At 39.7% G+C, this 25834-nt stretch overlaps 1 protein-coding gene across 1 annotated transcript in view; it reads left to right on the top strand.

The window, feature by feature from the left end:
* Nucleotides 1–24690, top strand: part of LOC116311661 (nesprin-2-like) — an 87274-nt gene extending 62584 nt beyond the window's left edge. The window contains exons 93-116 of the mRNA XM_039598719.1: nucleotides 159–306; nucleotides 686–780; nucleotides 1527–1758; nucleotides 2684–2881; nucleotides 4820–4927; nucleotides 6244–6399; nucleotides 8569–8727; nucleotides 9425–9591; nucleotides 13232–13394; nucleotides 13776–13966; nucleotides 14276–14426; nucleotides 15266–15448; nucleotides 16061–16198; nucleotides 16422–16613; nucleotides 16966–17242; nucleotides 18244–18312; nucleotides 19588–19721; nucleotides 19855–19981; nucleotides 21243–21445; nucleotides 21546–21722; nucleotides 22493–22621; nucleotides 22802–22993; nucleotides 23092–23174; nucleotides 23245–24690. Coding sequence (XP_039454653.1) covers nucleotides 159–306; nucleotides 686–780; nucleotides 1527–1758; nucleotides 2684–2881; nucleotides 4820–4927; nucleotides 6244–6399; nucleotides 8569–8727; nucleotides 9425–9591; nucleotides 13232–13394; nucleotides 13776–13966; nucleotides 14276–14426; nucleotides 15266–15448; nucleotides 16061–16198; nucleotides 16422–16613; nucleotides 16966–17242; nucleotides 18244–18312; nucleotides 19588–19721; nucleotides 19855–19981; nucleotides 21243–21445; nucleotides 21546–21722; nucleotides 22493–22621; nucleotides 22802–22993; nucleotides 23092–23174; nucleotides 23245–23452 — 3880 coding nt within the window. The 3' untranslated portion in view covers nucleotides 23453–24690. The remainder of the gene's footprint in view (nucleotides 1–158; nucleotides 307–685; nucleotides 781–1526; nucleotides 1759–2683; nucleotides 2882–4819; nucleotides 4928–6243; nucleotides 6400–8568; nucleotides 8728–9424; nucleotides 9592–13231; nucleotides 13395–13775; nucleotides 13967–14275; nucleotides 14427–15265; nucleotides 15449–16060; nucleotides 16199–16421; nucleotides 16614–16965; nucleotides 17243–18243; nucleotides 18313–19587; nucleotides 19722–19854; nucleotides 19982–21242; nucleotides 21446–21545; nucleotides 21723–22492; nucleotides 22622–22801; nucleotides 22994–23091; nucleotides 23175–23244) is intronic.
* Nucleotides 24691–25834: the final 1144 nt, after the last annotated feature.

The raw sequence follows: 25834 nt of genomic DNA, 5'->3' as shown, positions 1-25834 counted from the left end.
GTGTTTTTTTTGTAGTGTTGTTGTCTATTCCCAAATTCTTCTGAGCAATAACTCTTTTGTGTCATTTTCTGGAGACAATGGATGCACTGAGTGTTCTTTTTCTGAGCTGTAGTAAAAGAAAGCTTTGCATGTTGATGTGTGTTGCATTTCTTTCCTAGAGAACTGCAGGATGACTGCCAGCGTTCCCTGAGCTTTCAGGAAAAGAGTGGAAGACTGACACAGATCAAGGAGAAACTGGAGCAGGGATCAGTGTGCAGAAAAAATCTGAGTTATCCAAGCCTTCAAGAGATGCTGATTGTCCATCAGGTAGAATATGTTTTAATCATTAACTGTTTAACTTTTAGTTGTAAAAACTATGTAAAAACTGCTCTATTAGCTCATTTTAATCAGCAAAGTTGATAATCATCTTTATACCTCCTATGAGTAACTATTTGAAAAATTTGATAATTCACTTTGAAGCCAAACTAATGACCTCATCGGCCCAGTAATTTAATTTATCGCTGAGACTCAGAGCATTGCAGCGCTGGAGCAAATGTCATGTTATTTTGAAGAAAAGCTGTAATGCTAAAAGAAATGTAATTACAGTTTTATTACACTTTTTATGTTTAATCATAAACAATGTTTATTTAAAAAAGATAAAGAGTGATGTAAGAATCGCATTGTGTCCTCTTTTCTGCTCCCACAGAGACTTCAGGCTGACATAATTGTTGGACATCAGCTTCTGCAGCATCTTCTCTGTGATGCAATCAAATCCATGGAAAAAGAAACAGGAGAGAAAAGGTAAATGATGGATAAGTCAAGAAAAGGCTTAGAAGTAAATACTTTGCATATAATTATTTTACATAAAATGCTTATTTGTTGTTGCTAGTGTAATACAATAACAACTGTATTAGTAGTATTTTCTTTATATATATGAGACATTTAATGGTCAAAGTATAATCATAAAAGAAAATATTTGTAGAGTGCATACCCTTTTGATTTGTGTGGAAAATAATACAGCTGCAAGGACCCATTGCAAAAGACAAATGGGGGTGGTGATTTGACTAATGAGAGGTGGTTGGTATGAGGTCTTAAACTGGCTGAAAATAAATTACTGTGTGTGTGTGCATGGCAGACAACTGCTCTATTTTTCCTCGATGTCCTTGAATCCATCTTTGAATTCTTTGAGAAGCTGGGAACGGTTTCAGAATTTTGAAAGAATCCAGAGGGAATTTTCCCTCGCTGCTGGAACCGCTGCTCACAGCTGGAAGACTTTTTTGAGATCCCACTTATTTTGCAGTTGGTAATTTATAGATTGCAGATGAATCAACTGTGACAGAGATGTCCTTACGCTGCATTAGTTGTAAAATTTTATGCTTTTTGTTTTTATGTGTGTATGTGGACACACTGTAACACCCATGCAGTCCACTCATAATCCTTTTTTTCACCTCCATTTTATTTTATTTGTTTATGTGGTTTTAGTTTTAGTTGATTGTTTTGCACCCAAAGACACAAAAATTGTAACTGTATTTTGTTGGTTTGTACAGATCTGAGCTCATGGCACAAGTGGTCAATTTGAAGAATGGCTGGTTCAGCTCTGTGGCTCTGGCTGGTCAAAGCCGGACCTTAACAAAGGAACAGCTGCACCAATGGAGAATCTACAAGGACGGTTTGAAACATCTGTGGAAGTTGTTGAGGGACGTTGACTCTTTGCTGCCCCCAACTGGACACTTTCTCTGTGCAGTGGATCAGCTGCAGAACTGTGTGGATGATTACCAGGTCAATATAAAAATGTATTTTACAATGCAGCGAACAAATATTTGTTTTTTCTGTATAAAGTTTGACCATAAAGTTTAAGTAATCCACCCATAAAAATGTGGGGGATTTGCTACATTCATGAAGATTTCACAGTTCTCAAACCCACAGACACTGCATCAGGGCAGGAGCGTTACCAGGAGCACGCTCATTGTTTGTTTCATTTTTCATGAGATTGTGCACTAGAAATCCCTCCTATGGCTCCGGGAGTACATCAGTAAAAGACATGTCTGAATGGTAATCCATACCAATGTGTGGCAGCATGCAAAAGTTGTTTGCCTAAACCAACACAATCTTTGCTGACGAACCAGCCGTACTCACCAGACTTAGCTCATTTGTCTATGTGTCCGAAACCAGAATCAGCAGAGACAATTCAATTCAGTTAACCTCAGTGTTATTTTATATAGCTGCCTCAAGGCGCTTTATATTGTAAAGTAAAGACCCTACAATGATACAGAGAAAACCCCAACAATCAAATGACCCCCTATGAGCAAACACTTTGGCAACAGTGGGAAGAAAAAATGATCTTTTAACAGGAAGAAACCTCCAGCAAAACTAGGCTCAGGGAGGGGCGGCCATCTGCTGTGACCAGTTGGGGGTGAGGGGAAGAAGACATCACAAAAGACATGCTGTGGAAGAGAGCCAGAGGTTAAAGAACGAAGGAAAAGGGGACAGAAAGGGACTTTAATCTAAAGCAGCTGAAGTCCCAGAGATGCATGAGAAGAGGGCTTTGAAAGGGAGATTAGTCATATTAACTTAAAGTTTTAGGTTTTTAACGTTTTACTAAACCTCGTAGTTGAGCAATACTGATCTTATATGCCAAATTTAAAGCTGTAATCACCTAAAAATGCTCACCCTAAAGACTATTTCTCCCCACATTTTTTCAAAGTGTATCACAGAGTCTCTGGATCAGCACTCCGCTGTGTACACCCAGACACTGAAGGCTGGAAAACATCTGTGTGAAACAATGAAGGACTCAGAGTGTCACAGTCGACTGCAGTCAGAGCTTCAGGCCATAGAAGAAGCCTGGAAACGAACCACATCACTACTGAGAGAAAGAAGAGACATGCTTTACACCACTGTTAAGGTAACATGCCTGTGTTTATTTTTTAACATTTTTACGCTATATATATCTGAATCATCTGATATTTAAAAGTGTACGAGTAAAATCCATATCCGAATCTCACTTTTTTGATTAATAGTCAAAAGTTTTTATACAGTTCAGTAAGACCCAAGAAACCCAAAGCTGAAAATTCAAAAAACATAATGGTCAATTTGCTATAAATTCCTGGGAATTCACTACAATCAGGGAACTGCAGGAGACAGATTCATGTGTCACTTTTAACCCCCACCCACCTGAAAGGTTTTTATCAGTCATTAACAATAAAGAATAAGTTGAACTTTGGTGAAATAAAGGTCAGCACAGCAAACTCCTTCCCATTGGTTTTCACTGCATGAATCATATTCATTCAGCTTAGTTTTACTCCATAGTTATCCATGCATTCTGCCTCACCAGGAGGGCCCGACCCACAGATTTATAACCGTTGACAGAGCAAGTCGTTCTCATTCACTGGGATCATTTCTTGCTGTTCTGTCAAAGACATTCGCCAAGCTGTTTTATGCACAAGGTGTCCTTTGGCGGCTGAGCTTGATATACTGGATTGTGGCACCCAACATATCATACCCAACATGTTAATACAGCGTGAACTGCTGTATTTGATTTAAACTAATCAAGCCTAAGGCAAAGGAGGAAATGAAAGTATCAGGAAGTAAAAGTAAAAAAAATAAATAACAAACAACAAAAATGAGCGTGTTTTATTACCACACTCCTAACATACACTTGTAGCTCCCTAAAATAGGACAAGTATTGCCTCAACTGTTGTATCGAGGCTCCAACACCAAAGGAAACATTTTGCATAACATGGAAAGATGTAGGTGAGAAAGAAAATCTACACATATAAAAGGCAAGATAACTATTAACCATCCACTCTCCAGCTTAATCCAGAGACAGTATATTAGGTTTTACCTTAAAACTGCATTTATATCACTGCCTGATATATTTTGAGTATTTAGAAAACTGCACCTTCAGGAAAATCAAGAAAAAGAGAGTGTCTGTGCACTAACAAAGGAGTAGGAGGTGTCTGCTTTGCATGACCCACATCTAGGACCTGATCCCGACCAACCCATACATACACACACACACACACACACACACACAAGCTGGTGTGTTGCTCTGGCACTGAGCTCCTGCCAAGAGGGATCAAAGAGCGACTCAAATCTCTCCATGATCCACATCCAGAGACAGCTGGTTACCAGTGTCTGCCCCTTTCATTCCTTCAGTGCTTTACTGTAAGACCTAGACAGACCAGACATCGAACAAAATACCACCCTAATCTTATATTACAAGTAATACCTTTAAAAATACCTTTAAAAATACACATACATGAGCACACCCTTTCATTATTTTTCATCAAGTCCTGCTAAGCGTGCTTGCTGTCTGACTATTAGAATATTCAGACCGTGACATTTGTGCTGGGTGAGCTGTGTTAATTATGACATCTGACTGGTTTCGTGACCAGAGAGAGGTCAGGCAAAGTTGTGTTAACCCCTTTAAGCTCAACAGGATCCAACCCGGACAAGGGAAATCCCTCTGAACAGCGTTTTAAAGGTCAGATCACACATAGATTAATAGAAAAACAGAACTGACTACTGTAGACATCATATAGTATAATATATTACATTTTTAAGGACCCAAACAGTTATGGTTTTGTACCATTTAAATGTTTTGTTTTCACTCAGGATTTATCACAGCATCTGAAGGCTTTACTGTTGGAAAACTAAGAACACTGATGACATTCAGAGTTTTTCCTTTTATGGGGTTCATTAAATTTGTTTTTGGAAGGCACATTTGGTGTCTGATAATTTAACATGTTAAAACTATCCCTGTCTTTGAGGCATTTCATTGATGTGTTTTCAAGCACACTCCAGAGATCTCTGATCGCTCTGTGTCACGCTGCTTGTCTAGATGTGGTCTCAGTGTCAGGAAGGAATCAGCAACATCGTGTCTGAAATGCACACGTTAAAGATGAAACAACAGACGTGTGAAAGACCGGAGGACTCCGCTCTTATCCAGGTGATTTAATATAATATTGTAAAGGCTGTGTTTTCATTTGTTTGTGAATGTATGAAAAGTAGAGGGATATAAGTTGTATAAAACAGCTGTGGGATATTACAGAGCACCACTTTTCTAACAGTGAGGTGAAAATACATTTCATAACATACTGTTTGTGATAATAAAATGAGCTCCAATGCTGTATGATTTCCAGACAGAACAGAACCTTTTGTACTCAGTTGTGCATATGAAATCTACCTCTATCCATCAAAGCAGTTAAAGAGCTTTTAAGCGTTATTATAGTTTTATTGCAGTCAGCCTGCACAAAGTTTCAACAGTAATGCAGCTCCATATATAATAAATGTGCATGTTTGCTACTTTTCTAAAGCATTAAATTATCTAGAAAGCACACAATCTGTCATTTACAAGTGTATTAAGATCAAATATGTAGAAATATGCCCTTTGGTTCTGTCAGTGCAGAGAAAATTAACTCTGTTTAGTTTCGATTTAGATTTTAATGCATGAAAATACATTTAAATTTGTGCTTTAACCCTGGAGAACCCATGGGGTCAGATCCGACCCCATTGGTTTTCTAGGGAAACCATGGGGTCAAATTTGACCCCATGGTTTCTCCAGGGTTAATATATAAATATGAGGAATGATTCATATCAAGGACTCTGCTTTCAGACACTTGCGTTCCTAATAATAGGGTTTTCACATTTTAGTACTGCGGCTTCCTTCGCCAAGAATAGTCATCTTCTCTGCTTCTCTGTCTTTAAAAAACTCGTTGTATTAACAGAGTAGGACCTGGTTCTCTGCAAATTAATTCTCAGAATCAGATCCACATGCTGCAGAAAAACAGGTACTCAGGGTTGCCAGCAGTGGACATTGTGTAATTTACTGAAATAATATACTTACTGAAAAGAAACAGAAGAACAGAAACGTTTTGTCATTGCTGAAACACTGAAAATGTGACATCTCTCTGTGTATGCCATTGGCACCTATATGACAGTAACCTATCATTTAAATCCCAATAAATCATTTGCAGTTTTCTGGACTGGTCTGAAAACTAGCCAGTTTCTGAACACTTCAACTCCATCAGTAGCTACCCCCATCCCACCAGAGAACCTCTGAGTTTACCCCCACCCCTCCTTTATTTAATATCCCCATGCTTTCACTCCCCTCCCCCTTTCTACCCCTCCTACCCTCCCCCTGTCCCGTCCACAGCCTTTTAATCTGGACGGTCAGAGCGAAAAGAGAGAACCGTGTTCACACACAACTTGTACATGGCTATCTGACCGGCTGCTCAAGTGTGCATGCATGTGTGTGTTATGCAGGAGACTGAGCTCTCTCTGCAGCGTTTGGCCATCGGATTGAAGGAACTGGCCAACATGAAGACGGACCTGTCCCAGTATGTCACGGCCAGTGACTCGGCTCTGCTGGAGAAGCAGCTGGAGCAACTCCACAGTCAGTGGGAAGAGCTGTGTATGAAGGTGAGAACTGACAGAAAAGTTTATATGTAAACAGAGAGGGGGGGGGACTGTGTATCTTAGGGACTGCAAATGGAACAGGTAAGAGAGAGAAGGAGAGGTTTGGGAGAGAAGGAGGGAAAAGTTGCTACCAGCGGTGTTTTGGCGGTGACCAGCAGCACAAAGCCCTGCACCACACAGAGACACGCACACAAACACACACAGCCACTTACACTCATTTGTGTGAGAAAAGAGCCAGCATGTGCAGGTTCATGGAGGGAAAACTGCATCTGTCTCCTTTTCAGCAATTTGCCTCCCTGCAAGCCAAATGACTTGTTTGTTAATATTTCCTCTGCAGTTTGGTGAATCTCACAGGTTGTTTTTAAACTGTATCCAGCAGAGCTTGTTCTGCTCGTATCAGCCAAGTACAGAGAAGTCTTTTTAAAGTGAGGGCTTGAAAAAGTCAGGCTACCACAGCAGTCACATGAAGCTGTCTAAAACAACAGGGGGTTAATTCTGTAACTACATTATTGCAGAAAGTAGCTCCGCTGTATACACACAGGCTCAAATTCCTGCAGCTAAGTCTTTCGGCTTAAGCACAAAATCACTCTTTTTTTTTTTTTTGAGAAACACACAGTTATGACAAGCTTTATACATTTTTGTCAGAGATTATGGTTTAATTTATGCTCATGCTAACAGAGTCCCCAATTATAGTCCACCTGCCCCTGTCTTGGCAGGAGTTACTGGGTTTCACGATTATAGCAACAGCAGCCAGGAATGCATTGTGTGTGCAGTACTCTTGTTTTCTGTATGCAAACTGAAGTAGTTAACCTTAACTTTGCACAATACCATCATGTAATTGCCTGAAAGCCATCTGATTTCTTCAAGTAAAGACCACTCACTCACAGTTAGGTCTGCATGGTTTTGTACTGAATCGTTTTTGTCAGTTTGATATAGAGAAGTCTAGATAGTAGTCTTAAAACTAATTTTTGTCACATGGTTAAAGATGTTGAGAAAAAAAAACTAATTTCAGCTGATAGATCACACCGAACATTTTTAATCCGTATTCATCCCTGACATGGCCGGGGGGCGTGGATCTGAGCCACTGCAGTTTCCTCTGCGTAGTTAACAGGTGGTAGGTGGGGGAAGCCACCGGAATGGGTCTGATGAGCAGATGGCTCGGCTGGGCTAAGGGGGATTCAAGGGACTGGATCTATTGTTCCAGGGAAGCACTAAGTCCTCACAGGGTGACCGCGGCTCACAATGCACCCTAAATTCTCCTCCATTCCGATGCCAGTTCATTAAAACCAAAGCGGGGCTCATTTAAAAATAAAAGTGTCACTGAGCAATAAACTATGGCTGATGTAACATGCCCCATGGGCATGCTAAGCCCTTTAGCTTCAAAACGATTATCACCCCCCGCAGCAATGAAATGGGGTGTTTTCATGGTATTAAGCTGTCATTAGGTAAATGGACCTTGTTAATTTTATCAAATATCAAGACTCTCCTGGGGATTTTTCTCAATTCAGCTGATTACTGATTCAGTTGGAGATGAAATGCTATTTAACTGTAGCAAGAGAACATTTCATATTTGGTCAGTTTTACCATGTTTTAATCTTTAATACCATGTAATCACACATTTTTTATGCTTTGGGGATTTTGAAGTGGCCTACAAATTTCATCAGTTATACACCCAGTTGCACCAAGTTCAACCACACAAATGCTTTTTTGTGCACTATATTTGGGTCAGACTGTTTCTTGGATGCATACCAGGGGGAGTCAAAACAATTAACCCTGTTTCAGACTGGACTGACAGTCATAAAGAGGTTCGTCACCACTCTTTTTGTTGTTTCCTGCAAGTCGACTGTAAATTTGCCAAAGAAAATACAAGTTTACAGTTATAGATGATTTTTCTCTCCATGATCTGCTTGTTAATTGTAACAAAACATTCTAAAAGATCTTGGAAAGTTTTAGTTAGAGAATCAGTAGATGTGCTCTGCACCATAGCACTTTGTAACTGCCAGCACTGAAGATTTATTAGAGTGAATTATTTTAGCGGGGCTTTATATTGTAGCAATATACCCAATGTGCAAACACAGCATGGTGATTATCTGAGAACAGGTAGTTCACACTTGTAATCTTCAACTTACAGCACTGCTTAAACACCACTTTTATTGCTTTGACTCTTCCCAGGTGTCATCGCGCAAGCAGGAAATCGCAGATCGTCTCAATGCATGGACCATCTTCAATGACAAAAACAAGGAGTTCTGTGATTGGCTGACTCAGATGGAGAACAAAGTGTGCCACCGGGGAGAGCTGAGCATCAAGGAAATGGTGGAGAAACTAAAGAAGGTACGAAGCGTTGCCCAACACTGGAGTTTCACAGACCATAATCACTCCAATCAACGAAGTCATTGTTTATGGGTATTTTGAGCACAGTTGTAGTTATTTTGACATTACTTTGGGGAAGTGTGTGTTCCAAAAACTAGTTCATGAACTAAGGCATTGAGAGCACTCATATAAGCTCTATTTTAAGTCCATATATGAACAACATGTGTATGTTTATAACAGACAGTGGCCTGGAATTGAAGATCTATAGGCCCTTTGTTTTTTCACAACAGTTGTCCTTCCTGTCTCAACATGAAGTATGATTTCGTTTTTTTTAGAGGTTGTTTTTTTCGCTTGTAGATGAGCGGAGAAAATTGAAGACCCTTGTCGGTACTTTTTATTATGATAGTAGCGAAAGAAAATACTTTCTGGTCAAAACCCAGTGCTTAAAGGAATGGAAATGGGCAGGCTGAATGAATATAACTCATCCATTTCATGCCTTTGCACTGAAAGTTGATAAGGTGTGAACTTTTCCCCCATAAAGAAAAAAAACAGACAGCATTTGGCTAATTGCCCTATATCGTTAATCATGGGTTTTGATGTGGGTTGACAACCACTGGAATAGTTTCCAGATTTTTCCAAGGTTACTTGCTGTTTTAAGGACTAAATGTTCACAAAGGATATAATGTTCATATATCAGCATCGTTTCATGTTTCCACAGGACTGTATGGAGGAAATTAACTTGTTTAGTGAGAATAAAAGCCACCTGAAACAGCTGGGAGAGCAGCTGCTCTTAGCCAGCGACGAGGCCAAGCAGGCACAGGTCCACGAGTCGCTGCAGGAAGTCAACCAGCGCTGGCACAACCTCTTCCACCAAATCGAAGCAAGGTGAGAGCAACCACAGCCGTCACAGAAGCTGCATAGTGTGACCTGCTAACAAAAGTGTTTATTTATGCCAGTTAAACACTTTGCAAAAGGCACTTAAGAAAGTGAATTGTGTATATACAGTGTGGCTCCCCATTCAGGAGGCACCTTTCAAAGACTAAAGGTAAAATTATGGTAAGAATAAAAGTGTGTATTTGTGCATGTGGCCAAAGGTTTATAGAAGATTCAGGTTTACTGTGTACAGCACCAGAAATTCACATCATTATCCCCCCACCGAGCACTTTTCACATCAAACCTGCTCAGCAGTAAAAGGCATAATTAAGGACCAAAAAGGCTGTAATTAAACAGCAGCTCTTCTGGGTATCCATCCACCTGCTGCTGCGTTAGCTATGCTCTGCAGCTGTCAGGAATACATGGCCTCCAATGTTCAGACTGCAGAGGTTAAGTCTCTGTGTTTGTAAACTGTTACTGCCCCCCCGACCCCTTAAAAACAGATGGACAGTCCTGTGGAAGAGCAGGAGATACAGACTCCTCTTTTTGCCCTGCACACGCTGTTTACCCCCTCCACCTCTACCATGAAAAAAATTGGCTGCGCCTAGCCTCAGACAGGAGCATATGTCCACTCTGAAAAAACCCCTCCCTCTCTGTAGCCTGTCACTGGGATAACTATTGAAGGTGGCTGGGTGGGAGGGAGGCATATGTCGGTATGTATTAATTGCTGATTTTCAAATTGAGGCCCTCTCAAAAGACCCAGTGAGCAGATTTAAGCTGGCTTGACCACATGTAGACAAGATGGGAACCAAGAATTCTTGATGGAGGAGAGTTTCTCTGCCATCCTGTAATGCTGCCAATAGATAAACTACACTGTTACTGTTTTTTTTTAACTGTCTGCCTCTGCTAGAAACATGGCATGCACTTTTTAAACCCAGAACAGTCAGCCAACGTTTGGTAGTGAGCTTAACTGAGCAAAGACCTGGAACCTAATTTAATTTAGATGCTTCTAATGGAAAAAAGTGTGAAACTATGAGGTTTCTTTATACACTTCTGTATGTAAATTGCAGAAGTGAAAATTCTGCACGAATGAGGAGCATTCATGCTCCTTATCTATGTTTTATGTTCAAGAACTAGGAGGCATGATTTAAATAGTCATGTTTGTATTGCAGTGTGTAGCTAAATTTTTAATTCAGTGAATAATTATGTGAAAAATATCATACTGGATTAAACAAGTACTGTAAGAACAGTAAATGCCTTTTGGAGGTCAGTGTCTGGCTAACTTTGAGCCCTCCTGTGGTCAGCTGTACTTTGCAGCCATGCATCCTCACTTATCCTCCGGCTCCTTTCTGCTTCATTTTCTCTATCCATTCTCTTCGTGTCCTTTTCCTGAGCGAGTGCCTCTGACTGGGTTTTGTTTCTTTGTTTGGCCTCGGCGTGAAGCTGCTGGCCTTTGTTAGCCTGTCAGAGGTGCAGGAGGAGTGAATGGGAGAAAGAGACTGGTTAGTGGACCGCGTTGGTTGCATCTGCAAAGTGGAAGAATGTTTTTCTGAACAGAATTTATACTGACTGTATTAAGCCACAGTAGTTTCTCATATAAACGATCAAACTATACATTAATATTTTGACTGAAGCTGGGAAAATGTTTGAGTTTGGGTTTTTTTGTTTTTTTTTTTTAATTTTCCATTTTAATCCATTTAGGAAGTGTGTCTATTTAATAATGTGCTTTCTTTTATAAAACAGTAAATTTGACATCACTAATTATATTTTAGCATTGAAAATATTATTTTGATTATAGGGCTTGCTCATACTGATTCATTAACCCTTAGATAAACTAGAGAAAATATAAAGTTATTTTATATTCGCCTTAAACGTTACGTTGGTTGGTCCAATAATATCCATGTGTTCCTCCTCCTCCTTCATTAATTGACCAAACAAACTTGGCACAGAAGTACTAATGAAGGTTCTCACCCATTTCCAATGACAACATCATATTACCTAGCAACCACCTACAATGGGATTCTATGACCCATTTGTAGGTCACTTTAATTTCTACTTTGATGTATTTCTAAATACTTTTTTAAAAAAAACCTGTTTTTCAAAAAAAAAAAGAGACACTTTGTAATGTAAATAAAAACAGAATGCTTTGATTTGGAAACCTAATAATTTGTGGATTGGTGAACCCCTGCTCTTTTTTTACCCAATCGTGTTACTGATCTGTCAGCAATTTAACTAATTAGTTACAAAATTTTCCTCCAGGTGTTTCTTTTTGGCTCCATTTACATTTCCAGCCTTTTGTTGGCCACTTCCCAACTTTTTTGAGGCCTGTTGCTGCCATAACATTCTCCCATCAAATGTTAAAATGTTTTATTGTAATATTTAGGATGTTTTCTATTGTGAATACAATTTGGGTTTGATACGGCATCCCAACTTTTTCTTAACTAGGTTTTCAAAATATCCGGCTCGTTTACAATCTGACTTCGCCATTATCTGTTGGGACCCTTTCATACATTCTTGAGGCAGACAATTACACTTGCAGCTGTTTTTTTAGTGCTTATTATTTTGGTGGAGAGCGTCTCCACTCTCACCCTTGACAGACTCTGCTGGACCTCGACAGCAGAGGAGGAAGGATCAAATGGGTAAATTAACTCAAACTCCCAAATGGGGCACACTTCAGGCTTTTAATGCTCTGAAGAGAGCTTTTATTGTTCCATACGTTGCTATGACACCAGTCACTGTGGCGCTCTATGTGTGAGTGTGTTCTTTCATATGGGTGTTAGTTGCCATGGTTACTTTAGAAGCTCTAGTAAGGATACCTGAGAAGGTTGAAGGCTAGTGAACTCTTTCTTTTTTTTCCTTCCTTCCTTCCTTCCTTCCTTCCTTCCTTCCTTCCTTCCTTCCTTCCTTCCTTCCTTCCTTCCTTCCTTCCTTCTATACACTGTTAATCCTTAACCCTTGAACATCTGCACCATGAAATAATTGCCAGAAAATTCAAATTTTTCAAAATGCGAATGTTGAACCTTCTAATGAAATTTTTAAATAAATAAATTCATAAATTTGCATATATGAATTTTAATTTGTATCATATTTGCAACATCAGGCATTTTTAATGTAATTTATTCCCTAAAATGTATTGTGCAATTTATTTAAGATTTTTGGGGAAAAATAGTCCTGATGATGTAGAAGTCTCAAAAACTCTTTACAACTAAGTGATGCACTTAGCTTTAAAGGGTTAGCAATCATCAGTTTAGTACTTTGACTACTTTATTTTTAACTTTTGTTATTTTTTAATTAGTTTGTTTACTGTGAAGTTTGTTGTATTACATATCATTTTTTCTCCCTCTTTCTCTCATTCACTAGTTTTCTTTACCCTTATTTTTTCGTTCATATCCTTTTTTCTTTCACTATTCTCTGTTCTCTTCTGTGCTTCACATTTTTTACTTTTTTGTATTCCCATCTTTTTATTCAATTTTATTTCTATTGATTTTTGTTTTTTAAACTCAGGTGATTGTTTAGCAGTTTCATCACTTAATTTTAAACCTTAATAAGGGTTTAAACCCCCAGTTTGTTATTTGTTAATATAAAATGAAGGAGTTCAAAGAGATTTTTTATCTTTTTTTTTTTTTACATTGATGTGGTTGTGTCCTTTCAGGGTGAAGAAGCTGAAGGAAACTCTGGTGACGATGCAGCAGTTGGATAAAAACATGAGTAACCTCCGCTCATGGCTTTCTCGCATCGAGGCCGAGCTGTCGAGACCCATCACCTACAGCGTCTGTCACGAACAGGAGATCCAAAGGAGGCTGGCAGAGCAGCAGGTGGACTTATGCACCTTCACAACACATTATGACATTATTATTATTATTATTATTATTATTATTATTAATGTCAAACAAGCAATTTTGCATCACATTATTATTATTGCAGCACATCATCTCCTTTTTAATTTTTTCCCTTTTTTTGTAAACCCTTGTTCTCCACCTTTTTCTCTCTTTTTTGTTTGTTTTAAAGGTTCTTTTTCACTCCTTGCAACTCTTTGTCTGTTTATGATTAATAATTCATATCTGTCCTTTGTTTAATTTGGGGAGAGGTGGTCACATGCAGTGCCTCGCTGTCCTCTGTCTGTGGACTGATGTTTAATAAATGAGGTTTGTAGCGCAGTATGGACCGATGTGATACCTGTCCTTATGTCTGTCCAGGAGCTGCAGAGGGACATTGAGAAGCACACGGAGGGCGTAGCATCCGTGCTCAGTCTGTGCGATGTGTTGCTGCGGGATGAAGATGCTACCGGTGGCACTGAGGCGGAGAGCGACTCCCTGCAGGAGACCAGCCGCAGCCTGGACCAGCGCTGGAGGACCATCTGTGCTATGGCTCTGAATCGAAAGCTCAGGTACTGTAGGAGCTAAAGAACATACTGATGTTTAAACTTCTATGTCTGTTACTATAATTTTCTGTACTGTCACAAATATAATAAATGATATATGACAAAATATTAAACAAACTGGACCCAAATGTCGCTTTGAAGCTCATGATTTTTATCACATGGTCTTCTTTATGTTTCTGTTCAGCTGATGTCATGACACAGTTTCTTTTCTAAATAATAATTCATGTTGATTAAAAGTTTTAGGTTAATGCTTTAGACGTACGCAGAGTCTGAACATTACAGAAACAAATATTCCATCATGATGTCTGCTCGCAGGATTGAGGAGACGTGGACACTCTGGTGTAAGTTTCTCAATGACTACTCCCGATTTGAGGATTGGCTCAAGATGGCTGAGCGAACTGCTGCCAACCCCAACTCAGCTGATGTCCTTTTTACTGTCGCCAAGGAGGAGCTCAAGAAGTTTGAGGTCAGTTGTTGTGAGGTTAGCGTGATGAAGATTTGTTTCTGTTTGATCATCAGTAATCTTTATCAGTTTGAAGTCGGAAGTTGCAACTCATGGGATGAACCAGTGTTGTGTCTATGCATAGTCAATTTTATATTGTATCTTTAGCCAAAAAGCTATTATTAAGGAAGGCAGACAAGGAGAAAAGGCTGAGGTATGCCAAGTTACACAAGAACTGGAGTGGAGAACAGTGGCAACGCATTTGACGGAGTGATGAAGCCAAATTTGAAATTTATAAGTTCAAATCGTCGTGAGTATGAGCGGAGGGAGTCAACACCTTACAGTCAAACCATGACACCAAACCTCTGACATCATGCTTACAGATATATTTCAACTAGTAGTATTGGGGATCTTCTCAAAATGCATGAAATTACAAACACAGAAAACAGCTGTCAGATTTGGCAGGATGGTGCCAGTTAGACACTCGGAAGCATCTGATTAGCAACAGCTTCCTTTTCAGCTTTACAATGATCCCAAACATACTGCCAATGCAGGAAAAGTAGACTTGGATAGAACAGATAATAGAACCTTATCAGTCATAGATTGTCCTTGAGACACTTCAGGAATAGTTCAGGCTGTATAAAACTAAAGGTTGTCATCCCAAATATTGAATTTCAAGGTCATTAGAAGAATATAAACTCTGTCTTTGCCCTATACATTGTATTTCCATTGATGTTTGCACGTGTTTCAATAGATCACTGAACCTATTTTTCATTTTCTTAGAAAAATATATAATAAAGAAATTGAGGATGTTTCAATTCTTCACACTAACAAAATAAAGACACTGGATTGCTCCTCTTCAGGGTTTCCAAAGGCAGGTTCATGAGCGACTGACCCAGCTGGAGCTGGTCAACAATCAGTATCGCCGGCTGGCCAGGGAAAACCGCACCGACCGAGCCAGCCAGCTCAAAGCAATGGTCCATGAAGGCAACCGGCGGTGGGACACACTGCACCGAAGAGTGGCCGCCATCCTCCGCAGGCTCAAGGTACAGAAACTTTTATTTTTGAAATCTCATTTTAGATTTGTTTTCAACTTATTTTAATTTCAGTCAGTTTTCAGAGTACATTTTCAGTTTTAGTTTAATTTTTGGTCGTAATATGGGGGTGGTATTTGTCAGATTCACATAAAGGCCACTGACTCATTGAGTGTATTTTTGTTTTATTCTAATTTAAAATTTTACAGCATGATGCACGCAAGCAATGTTTCTTTCTTTGTTTCACATTTACTTAATAGGCAAATTAGTTTGTGTGTTCTTACTGAAATTATAGTAACGCGACTGCTCAGTTGCAGCATTGTTCAGAACAGTTTGAAATAATAACTGTGTAATCGGTAAAGCTGTAAAAAGGCCCCCTGCTAATGTGTTGATCTATGAAACGGGCTGTTTCTCGTAATAAATGTCATAAATATATTTAATTCTGACACCATGTGATTTCTACTCATTTTAAAAGTCAAATGTTTCCAGTTGTTTTTATGAAATTGTCCTTTATTGCACATTTTATTGTAAATCTCCGGCTTATTATTTTAAATTGACAAGTTGGTATTAATGTCAAGCTTTCACTAGAGGATGTAATGAACTGCTTTGCTTTCTTTCTTACAGTATTTCACCAGTCAGAGGGAGGAATTTGAAGGGACCAGGGAAAGTTTGCTGTTGTGGCTGACCGACCTCGATCTGCAGCTCACCAACGTTGAGCACTTTTCAGAGAGCGATGTCCATCAGAAGATTCAGCAGCTCAATGTGAGGCACAGCTCATGTACTGTACACACACAAAACCATGTCTCCTAGTGATTATAAGAATTGCATGTTAAGATGCTTAAGGTCTCGGCTTTAGCTATGGCAACATTTTGGAAAGAATTATTTGTTGAATGCTTTTACAGATATTATTAGAAGCTGTGTTTTGTTCCTTTGGGTTTAAAGGCTCAGTCTCTGTTCACCCATTCAACCCTTCCTCTTCCCGCAGAGTTTCCAGAAGGAGATCACCCTGAACACTGAGCGCATTGATGGACTGATTGTGTTTGGAGAGAGCCTGATCCAGAAGAGCTCACCGCAGGATGCGGCGAAGCTAGAGGAGGAGCTGGAGGAACTGCACTCCTACTGCCAGGAAGTTTTCAGCAGACTGGTCCGCTTCCATCAGCGCCTCAGCCAACCTCTTGTAAGCCTAAGCGCACACATTTTTCAGATTCCAGCCTAATTCATGCAGATAAAACAAAATGTCTAACATATCATTTTATATATTTTCCTTTTTATGACTTTTCTACATGCATGCAGTTTTTTTTTCCATGTTTTTAAACCTGTTTTAAATATCCTGCACAATATTTTCCAGATATGTTTGTAGTTTCTGGCAGCGATCCATACAAACGTGTTTGATTCTATGCAATTTTTTCAAATTATGCATAACATGTGAGAGTCAGTTCTAAAACTAACAAGGACTTGATGTGTGTTATCAGTGTAAGGACAGGTATGCATCATTCACACTTGGCTGAGCACCAGTTTCTCTGCCCTAGATCACAGAAGAACCAGAGATCCCCTCTACCACCTTTTCCCTGGAATCGAGCTTGGAGCTGATTGGCCGACCGTGGCTTGGGCGTAGCTTTGGAAGCCTTCCAGCCACACCCACTCTCCTGCTGTCCTCGCCCCTGAAGCGTTCAGGGCGGGAGACACCAGATTCACTGCCTTTGGAGTGGGACCACACCGTAGACGTAGGAGGGTCATCATCACATGAGGATGATGAGGAAGAGGAAGAGAACGAGGAAGAGGGAGCTTACTTCAGTGCACTATCAGGTATATTTAAAGTCTACCTGCATTTTAAACCAAGGGTGTGAAACATAAGGCTCGGGGGGCAGAATTGGCCCACCACAGGCTCCAATATGGGCCACTGGGCAGCAGCTGCTCTGATCACTGATAAAGACAGATATAGACAACCATTTATACCAAAGCACCAAAATAAATAAGTAGTAGATAAATAACAGTGTTACAGTGTTATTTCTGCTAATTTAACCCCAAAGAGTTGTGCTGAAAGACTTCTTGGGTCAGCCCAGACCAGTAAAATAAGAGTTAAAAAGGGAGTTAATAAGAGGTACAAAACATACAATGACACGACTAACAAGTAACTCCTGCCATCATTCTGCATAATCACAAAGAGCCAAATCAACTTCTAGAGACTGAGAGCAACTCAGCATTTAACTTGCATCGTTTTTGTGATGAGTCACTGTGTGAAACTTGCTTGACTAACTGCCAGTGAAGACAAAGACGAAAGCCCAGCGCACATTTTTTAAAACAGGGAAAATCTGCAGATGTCCTGAATAAATTAGAGAGGATAAATATGTACTTTTCTGCCTTGACAGTTCAAACTCAGTAGTTTAGGCTGTAAGTTAAAAATCAATAATCAGTATTATTATAAAAATGTGAGGTTGCTGAGATGTAAAGTTTTCAAAAATCCTCTGTTTGGTTGTTTAGTTTTCACACCAGCTGAAAATGAATGTTATTCACAACCAAAAAACAACTGACTCATAAACCACAGCTCAGTCATAAGCACGGAGACAAACGATCCACAGCATCATCCACTGGAGCCCTAAAAAACAGACCAATGTTCAATGTTGCAAAAAAGGAGGCAAACAGACAAAGAAAGAAATCCAAAAGACTAAAAGACTTGGACAAGTTTGAGCCTTTTCCTTTCATTTTTCAGTTTTTAGTTTCTTGGATTCTGGAAGAAAGGATGTCTTATTTTAAAGAGATTTCATAATCCTCCTTACATCTCTAGTCTGACCCCTCTCTCCTCGCAGAGGTGGAGTTGACTGAGACCCAGGAGGAATTTATCGAAGCCTCAGAGGCCCCGCTCGCCTCGTCACTGGGTAGGCTCAAGAGCATCTTCAGCACTCACAGCTCTGCTCTTCATGATGAAATATTTCCGGAGAATAGCTTCCTGCTGCTCATGTATCACTTGGCATCTAATTGCTTGTTGTGCTGTCTCTTCCACTTGGATACTTTACTGGTTTAAGCAAAAAACACCTTCAGTTTCCTTTTCTCGTATATTTGTAATATAAATGCTCAAATTCTCTACACTTCAAAGTCCTGGTCTGCTTATGATTGATTTATTTGAGGTCTTAATATTTTTTTGCACTTTCAGTGGGTTTATTTTTTTCTTCAGGAGATTTTTTTTTATCTCTATCTGAATTTATGTCTTCCCTTTTACTCTTTTACATCTTACTTTCAGTGGTCCAAACTTTGTTGTGTTAATTTCAGCCTCTTTCATTTCACCCTTTCATCCTCTTCCAACATCCTATTTTATCTTTGTCTTTTTTTATATTGCAATTCTCCAACACACTCATATTTGCCCAGCTCACTGTCCTCCACTAATTTCTAGAACTTTACAGTGCATGTAACAATAGGAGGTAGGAAAATGTTGTGCTGTGTCATCCATAACATTAATGTTATTTATCCATTTCCTTTGAAACACCAGTCTAAGCAGGTGTTTTCCAGTTGTGGCCTTGCCTACTTGGCTCTTTGTGCTGTAATCCCTCTTTTTACTGCTGAAACATGTGAAATAAGCACTTAGTAAACACTACCATGCAGATCTTTGATTTGTTGTTTGCAGGGTCATTTGTGTTTGTTTTTGCTCGGGTTGAGTTCCAGATGTACTTAATTTAGTAGATCTGAATGCATCTGATTCACTGTAGTTGATCGTTGAATGTTTGCTTCATCACACCAGACACATTGGCTAAAGAGACAGTAGTAAATGCCAGATGCAGATCTTACAGTGAATCAATCCAAAAACTCCCACAAGGGATAGTTAAGACCAAATGATTTCTTAGCAGAAACCTGGTGTCTTGCAGTTAAAAGGAGACCTAATGCTTATTTCCAGCTCCAATTTTTTTATTCTGCAGTTCCATTAAAACAGCATGTTTCCGCTTTTTTTTATTCCAAAGAGAAGTCTGAAAAACACCTGAGCTTTTTTGCGTGTGCATATTTGCAAATGAGCATCTAAAACTGTGGGCTCATTTAAATATGAACATCCAACACTGACAGTTACAAATATGTCAAAATAGGGAAAAGCATAATGTGATAATATTTAGAATACAGTAAATCAAAATGTAGCATCACTGGAAAATATTCTTTTTGTGTCTCAGCGTCAAGCAGGTCTGTGACTGTGCAAGACTCTCCGAGATGGCGGGCACTGGAAGACAGAGAAACTGAGTTTGACACAGAGGGACACACTGAGGCCACACCCGCTCTGACCAGCACCCCTCTAAAGCCGGGATATGTACGCTTCAAAAACTTCTCTCTAGTATTTAAACTAACAATAGCTGACTCTTGGGAATGCATTTGAGACAACATATGCAGACCGTGTGCTCCTCCAGATGTCATAACTTAAAGTGTGTTTGTTTTGTTTCCAGCTGAGTCTCATGTCTGAGTGCAGCAGGAGCATAGAGAGCATCAACAGAGTGTCGCTGATCCTGGATGACGTGGAGCAGCCGGAGGAGTTCGGTCTCACGGGACTGAGTGCCTCAGACAAACAGTCAGGTGAGCCTCAAAAATGCTGAACGCTATGCAAAAATCACCAACATCAGGTAAACTATAAACTGTATTTAAATGATGGACATAGTAGGACATAGTAATCGTGACATCACACTGTTTTCAAAAGCAGGTTTGCGTTTTTGTTTGTTTTTTTAAACGGGAATAATATTATTAGAACTCTTTGATGGCTGAGGGCTGTGCTAACTACATGTTGTTGTGCCATCCTGGTATCACTTCATGTTACCGGTAGTGCAAAACTTGTGAAAAACAGTCAGAAAAGTTGAGGAAGGAAAAATGTCAGTGGCGTCCACCTGTAAAACCATTCCTGTTTCTGAAGATTGCCTCATTGTTGCCCCTTCAGTGCAACTGAGGGTAATTTCATTAACACCAAAGCAGCGGAAACTGATCAATATCCCAGAAGTTTAATTGATTTGATACTGTTCTCTTATTAAAAAGGGTTACTCTAATTTTTTTGAGCAGTGTCTCTACTACCATTTCTTAAGTGAGTCACCAGTATCTTGTGCTCTCATTTCTTGTCGCTTCAATACTTGCCGCGTATTTTTCTGCTTCTGGTCATCACTTCATTGTCAATTGCTTTCTGTGTAGACGCAGCATCATTAATCAATTGGACTAGAGCCACGCCCTTTATTGTATGCTGCTTCTTCTGCTATTTTATCCAGAGGTGTCCATAATTTATAAATAAGCTTTGTACTGTCTTCAGTAAGACCAAAATAGTGACATCATAAACCAAACACAGAAGCGTTAGCTCATAAATCAAGTGAGCAGAAGGTTCATTTTCTCATGGAATACTATTGCTTCATTTTGAAACTGGATAGGTTGCCCCCTACTGGCCATTAGAAATAGTACTTCTTTTGCACTTCCACATCAGCTTTCCTTTTCAGCTGCATCGATCTTTTTTATATAGTCTCTGACTTGAAGAAATGCCTGAAGGTAGTTTAAAAAGAGAGGAAGGGGTTGGACAAGAGTCACTGTGTGGTGTTTAGTGCTTTAATATCAGTGCATGAACATTAGCTTAGACTGCAGAGCTTGATGAATAAAGATTGTCAGGAAACAATTATAAACATTGCAGCAGTTTAGCCAGTGAAAGCATTTTAAACCCAGACGTGCATCCAGAAATGAGCAATGCAAGTTTGTGTCCTCTGGCCTCTGTTTCCTTTGTTAACTGGCCCCTTTGCTGCTGTTTATTTCTTTGAGCTTGAGCACCTTCAGCATATGTTTACATTCAAAGATGTTCTTGTACCCTTAGGTGTGATTGAACGCTGGGAGTTGCTCAAGGCTCGGTCCAGATGCAGTGAGCATGACGGCTCTGAGGAGCCTCAGCAGCTCAGGTGTGATCTCGACAACATTACTTCCTGGTTAGAAAATGTGATCCCGGAGCTGGACCGCCTTCAGGGGTCCGACCCAGCGGCCAGTATTGAGGAGATGGAGGCCAGAGCTAAAGAATTAAAGGTAAGATTTAATACTGAACATAAAAAACGGCATGACGAATTTGTTTAATCATTTAAAAAAAAGCAAAAAAAATTGGACGATTGCTCTCTTTTATTTGCAGGAGATGCAGAAAATGTTTACTCACTACAAGTCTATCATGCTGTCAGTCAACCTGCGGAGTGAGGAAGCTCCAGAAGCACAGGAGAAACTGACGAGTATGAACAGAGACTGGAGCAGAGCATGTACTGGCCTCCAGCAGTGGGACACCAGCCTGAGGAAGAAGCTCATGCAGTGCCAGGTGAGAGTAAATACCATAGCAGACTATTAAACAAACTCGAGACTTGTTTTAAGACTTGAAAAAAGAAAATTTCACATCTTAAAACCTTCATCAAGGTGCTGGAAACATTCCTCAGAGGTTTTGCTCCATATTGACATGATGGCTTCACACATTTGCTGTAGATTTGTCAGCTTCACATTCCAAAGGTGCTCCTAGATTGAAATCTGGTAACTATGGAGGTCTATTTTGTGCAGTAAACTCATTGACATGTTTACAAAACCAGACTGAGATAATCTGAGCTTTGTGGCATGGTGGGTTATTGTTGAAAGCATACATAAGTGAACATGGTCAGCAACAAAACTGAGGTTTCAAGACTCAAGAAACCAGCCTGTCTGGCACCAACAACCATGCAACATCACCATTCTTCCCCTTTCTGATGCTCTCTTTGAAATTTAGCAGGTCGTCTTGCTGTCATGTGATTGGCTCATTAGATTTTTGCGTTAACAATCAGTTGTACCTAATATAGTGGCTGGTGAAGTCTGAATGGACGTGTACGTAAACTGCAATTTGAGAAGTCGGTGCATGTAAAGCATACAGTGTGCAAAGTATTAAAGAGGAAAAATATTTTTGAAAAGCATTTGGCAAAATGTTTATTTTTTCCTACCATAATTTGGAGGGAAAAAAAATCTAGTTGATGTAAGTAGAAATGAAAATGTCAAAATTTACATGAGCTGAAGTTTCAGCTGAACTGCTCCACTGTAAGAAATGACCTTTAACTTTTTCCCATACAGGACTTTCATGAAAGCCTCCACTCTCTGCTGCTGTGGCTCGCTCACGCAGAGAGCAGACGCTACGCAGTGGACATCGGCCACCCAGACACGACTCTCACAGCACTGCAACAGCACAGCAACACACTCACTGTAAGCAGAGAGGCATGTTGGGTTAACCAACAAATTAAAAAAAGTACTGTCCTCACAGATCAGCAATATCTTTACATTGAGCATGTAAAGTCAAAAAGTTTAATCCAGTCATTTATTCGGCTTGCCGCACCGTTCAGTTCACTAGAAATAGTTACTATTTTTGTTGTTTGTGGTCTGCAGGCTCTGCAAAAGGAGCTGCAGGACAGGCAGGCTCATCAGGCGTCCCTTCAGACTCTGTGGTCTCAGCTCCAGCCTGAAGACGGCGCAGAGGAGAGCAACGAGGCACGGGAGAAACTCCACGTGACGGGGAGCAAGCTGAAGCTGCTCCTGAAGCAGGTGGACAGTGACCTCAGCGACCTGCGGCAACGTCTGGTAAAAGCTCAAAATATTTTCTTTCTGCACATCCAAGAGCTGTCCTGATTTTTTTTTTTTTTTACAGCATATTAATGTAGACATTTTATTTACCTCAGGACTGTGAGTCTGCAAATGCTGCCCAGTGTCAAAGTGTTTCTCAGGAGACTGCAAATTCAAAGAAAGGCTCCTCCACTCAAAGGTAAGTAGCAGCGCAGACAACGGTGTTTGCATTTCATGTCTTCTTGCACTAAACATGATGTGTTTTGCAGAGAGAAGCGGGAATCCTCTCCCCCTCGATCCTTCTTCTACCGGGCCCTGCGTGCTGCCTTCCCTCTTCAGCTCCTGCTGCTGCTCCTCCTTCTCCTGCCCTGCCTGATTCCAATGTCGGAAAGTGACTCCAGCTGCACCCTTACCAACAACTTCGCCCGGTCCTTCTACCCCATGTTGCATTACACCAACGGCCCACCGCCCACTTGATTGTAATATTCATGCGATAATAGAAACTTTCTAAAGGAAACAGATGAACGTATGTCACCATGCTGTCATGTTCAGTTTCCCAAAGTCTGAAAACTGTAAAGATTTGCCAGAAGCTCTTTTGTCTTTCCATCAAGAAAAAACTCACCATGCCAACCCCCCCCAGCTTTGTATCATTTAGTCTAGTAATATAAAGGTTTTAACATCATTGAGGAAATCAATCACTTTAGCCACTCGGAGACCACCTACACAAACTTTAGGAGTCATAGATGAGGTGTTGATAACCGATGATAATCCTCCAACACGAGGATTATCATCAGATGAGGGACGAGTCACCAAATCTATTTCTAGTGAGGTTCAGTACTTATCCTATTAATCAGATAAGAACACGTAAATCACAGCATTAAAAAAAAGAAAAGGTACGTATAATAAATAATGATTCATTTGACAGATGACGAAGCCACAGTGGATTTTCAAACTTGGTCTGAAAAGTGACGCCAGTGCACAAGTGCCTTAAACCTGAGTCCTTTCTAATGGTGGCAAAAAAAGTCAGGTTGTATAGAAGTGCACGACTGGTGATCTCAGTAAACACTTTTCTGAGGAGTTTCAATTGTTAATCTTTTTTAATAGAGCATGATGCTCATTTTGTACAGAAAGGCCCAACTAAAGTACAGATTAGGGCAGTGTCACTGACAAGTGGTTACCATGTGACGATTCATCATCCTCCACTTCAAAACGCCAAGAAAAAGTAAGCAATAGGGTGGCTACAGCCATCATTTACATACAGTTTGATTTTTCACTGACTAAACTGTTTTTTGGGTTTTTTTTTTTTAATCTAGCCAGACACTGAACTCTTGTGTTTTTGACATTTGCATGTTTATATTTCATTTACTTCATGAACTCTCCACATTTCATTTAATGTTTTCCTGCCTGCTCGACTGAACTCTGCAGAACAGCGCTGATTAAATTTGAATGTATTTGATAAAAAGCCAGCTGAAAGTCTTTTTTTTAAAGAAAAAACACATTCTTGTATACTGAGTTTTTCTTTTTAGATGTGATTTTGTCTTGACTAGATTGTGAGTGGACATTTCCACTCCTCCTCTTGCACTGTTGAAACAATGTAGATTCAGCATGATGTTTATGTACAGAATGCAATAATATAATGCTTATTTATAACTTGAAAAGTTGGATTTATAATCATTTTTTTGTTCTTGTAGTAAATGTTGACTGGTTTAAACAGACTGGCTTATCCTTTATTTTTATTTTTTATTTTTTTGAGGTATCCATGTTACCAAACAGGAGAAATGCCAAACCTTGGCTAGAAACACTACAGCAAAAATTACACTACAATTTTTATTTGCAAAAAAAAGTTGTTTTTTTTTTTTTTTATGAGAGCATCTTGTCTGTCAGCTTTTTGCGATCTAAATCAGGATCTGAATGCACTTTTGTGCCAAACATATTTGCTTTTCTAAAACAATCTCTATAGACTCTATAGGCTCCTCTTGGGGTTTTTTTCTTATTTATTCATTTCTATTATTCATGTGTACTATGGCAGTGCCAAAGCTGACAATAAGAGTACGGGAAAAGGAGAAAATGGAGAAAAAGATAAGAATAGAGTGGAAAGAGCACAAGTGGAAGAACACAACAGTGTCTTCAACTACCAAAGCTGTAAGAAAAACCAAATGAACGAACATGGATACACAAACCAACAATCTTGTAACGTTGTCTATCTGTGAGTTTATGTGTGTTTGTGTCACAAACACACATAAACTTTTGTATTGAGGGTGAGAAGCTGCAAACAGGGAGCCAGAGGCAGGCCATCAGAGGTCAAAGTTTTATTAGAATTCATTCAAACCGCCTGCACACTTGCAAATCCTATCTAAAACAAAACATACTTGGCAGAAGTAATACATGGCTCTTTTTCTTTTCTTTTTTTTTTTTTTAAAACACCAGCATCTTAGACGGCCACTTCGCTTATTTTTGTTCGATTTAATATTTTCATCATTGGGCGCATTTCTCTGTCAAGTTCTTACTTCCACATCCTACATCTGAGGCCTCTGCCGGTGTTCAAGCAGTGCTGATCAGATGCTGGATTTAAAGAAGGGTCCCTTCGGTAAAGCCAAGCCCACCGTATTCTGCTGCACTAACAAAAACCTCAGGGATAACATCATTCAATGTCTTAAGTTAATCGCAGTTAGAGATTAGGACTGGAAGTTCTGGAAAGACTACTCGGGGGACCTTTTTTAAAAGATTTTATTTGGTTCAGAGAACACTTGTTAATGTGCTACACATGTCCCGCTCCATCCGAGTGACACCGGCATCTGTTTTCTGTGACTTACACTACCCTTTGTATAGGATTCATTTTGTTCTTCCCAAAATCACCAA

Source organism: Oreochromis aureus, linkage group 15 (assembly GCF_013358895.1).
Source record: "Oreochromis aureus strain Israel breed Guangdong linkage group 15, ZZ_aureus, whole genome shotgun sequence".
In the NCBI taxonomy this organism is placed as follows: Eukaryota; Metazoa; Chordata; class Actinopteri; order Cichliformes; family Cichlidae; genus Oreochromis; species Oreochromis aureus.
Note: the sequence above shows the minus strand (reverse complement) of the source record. Positions and strands in the feature narration are given on the sequence as shown.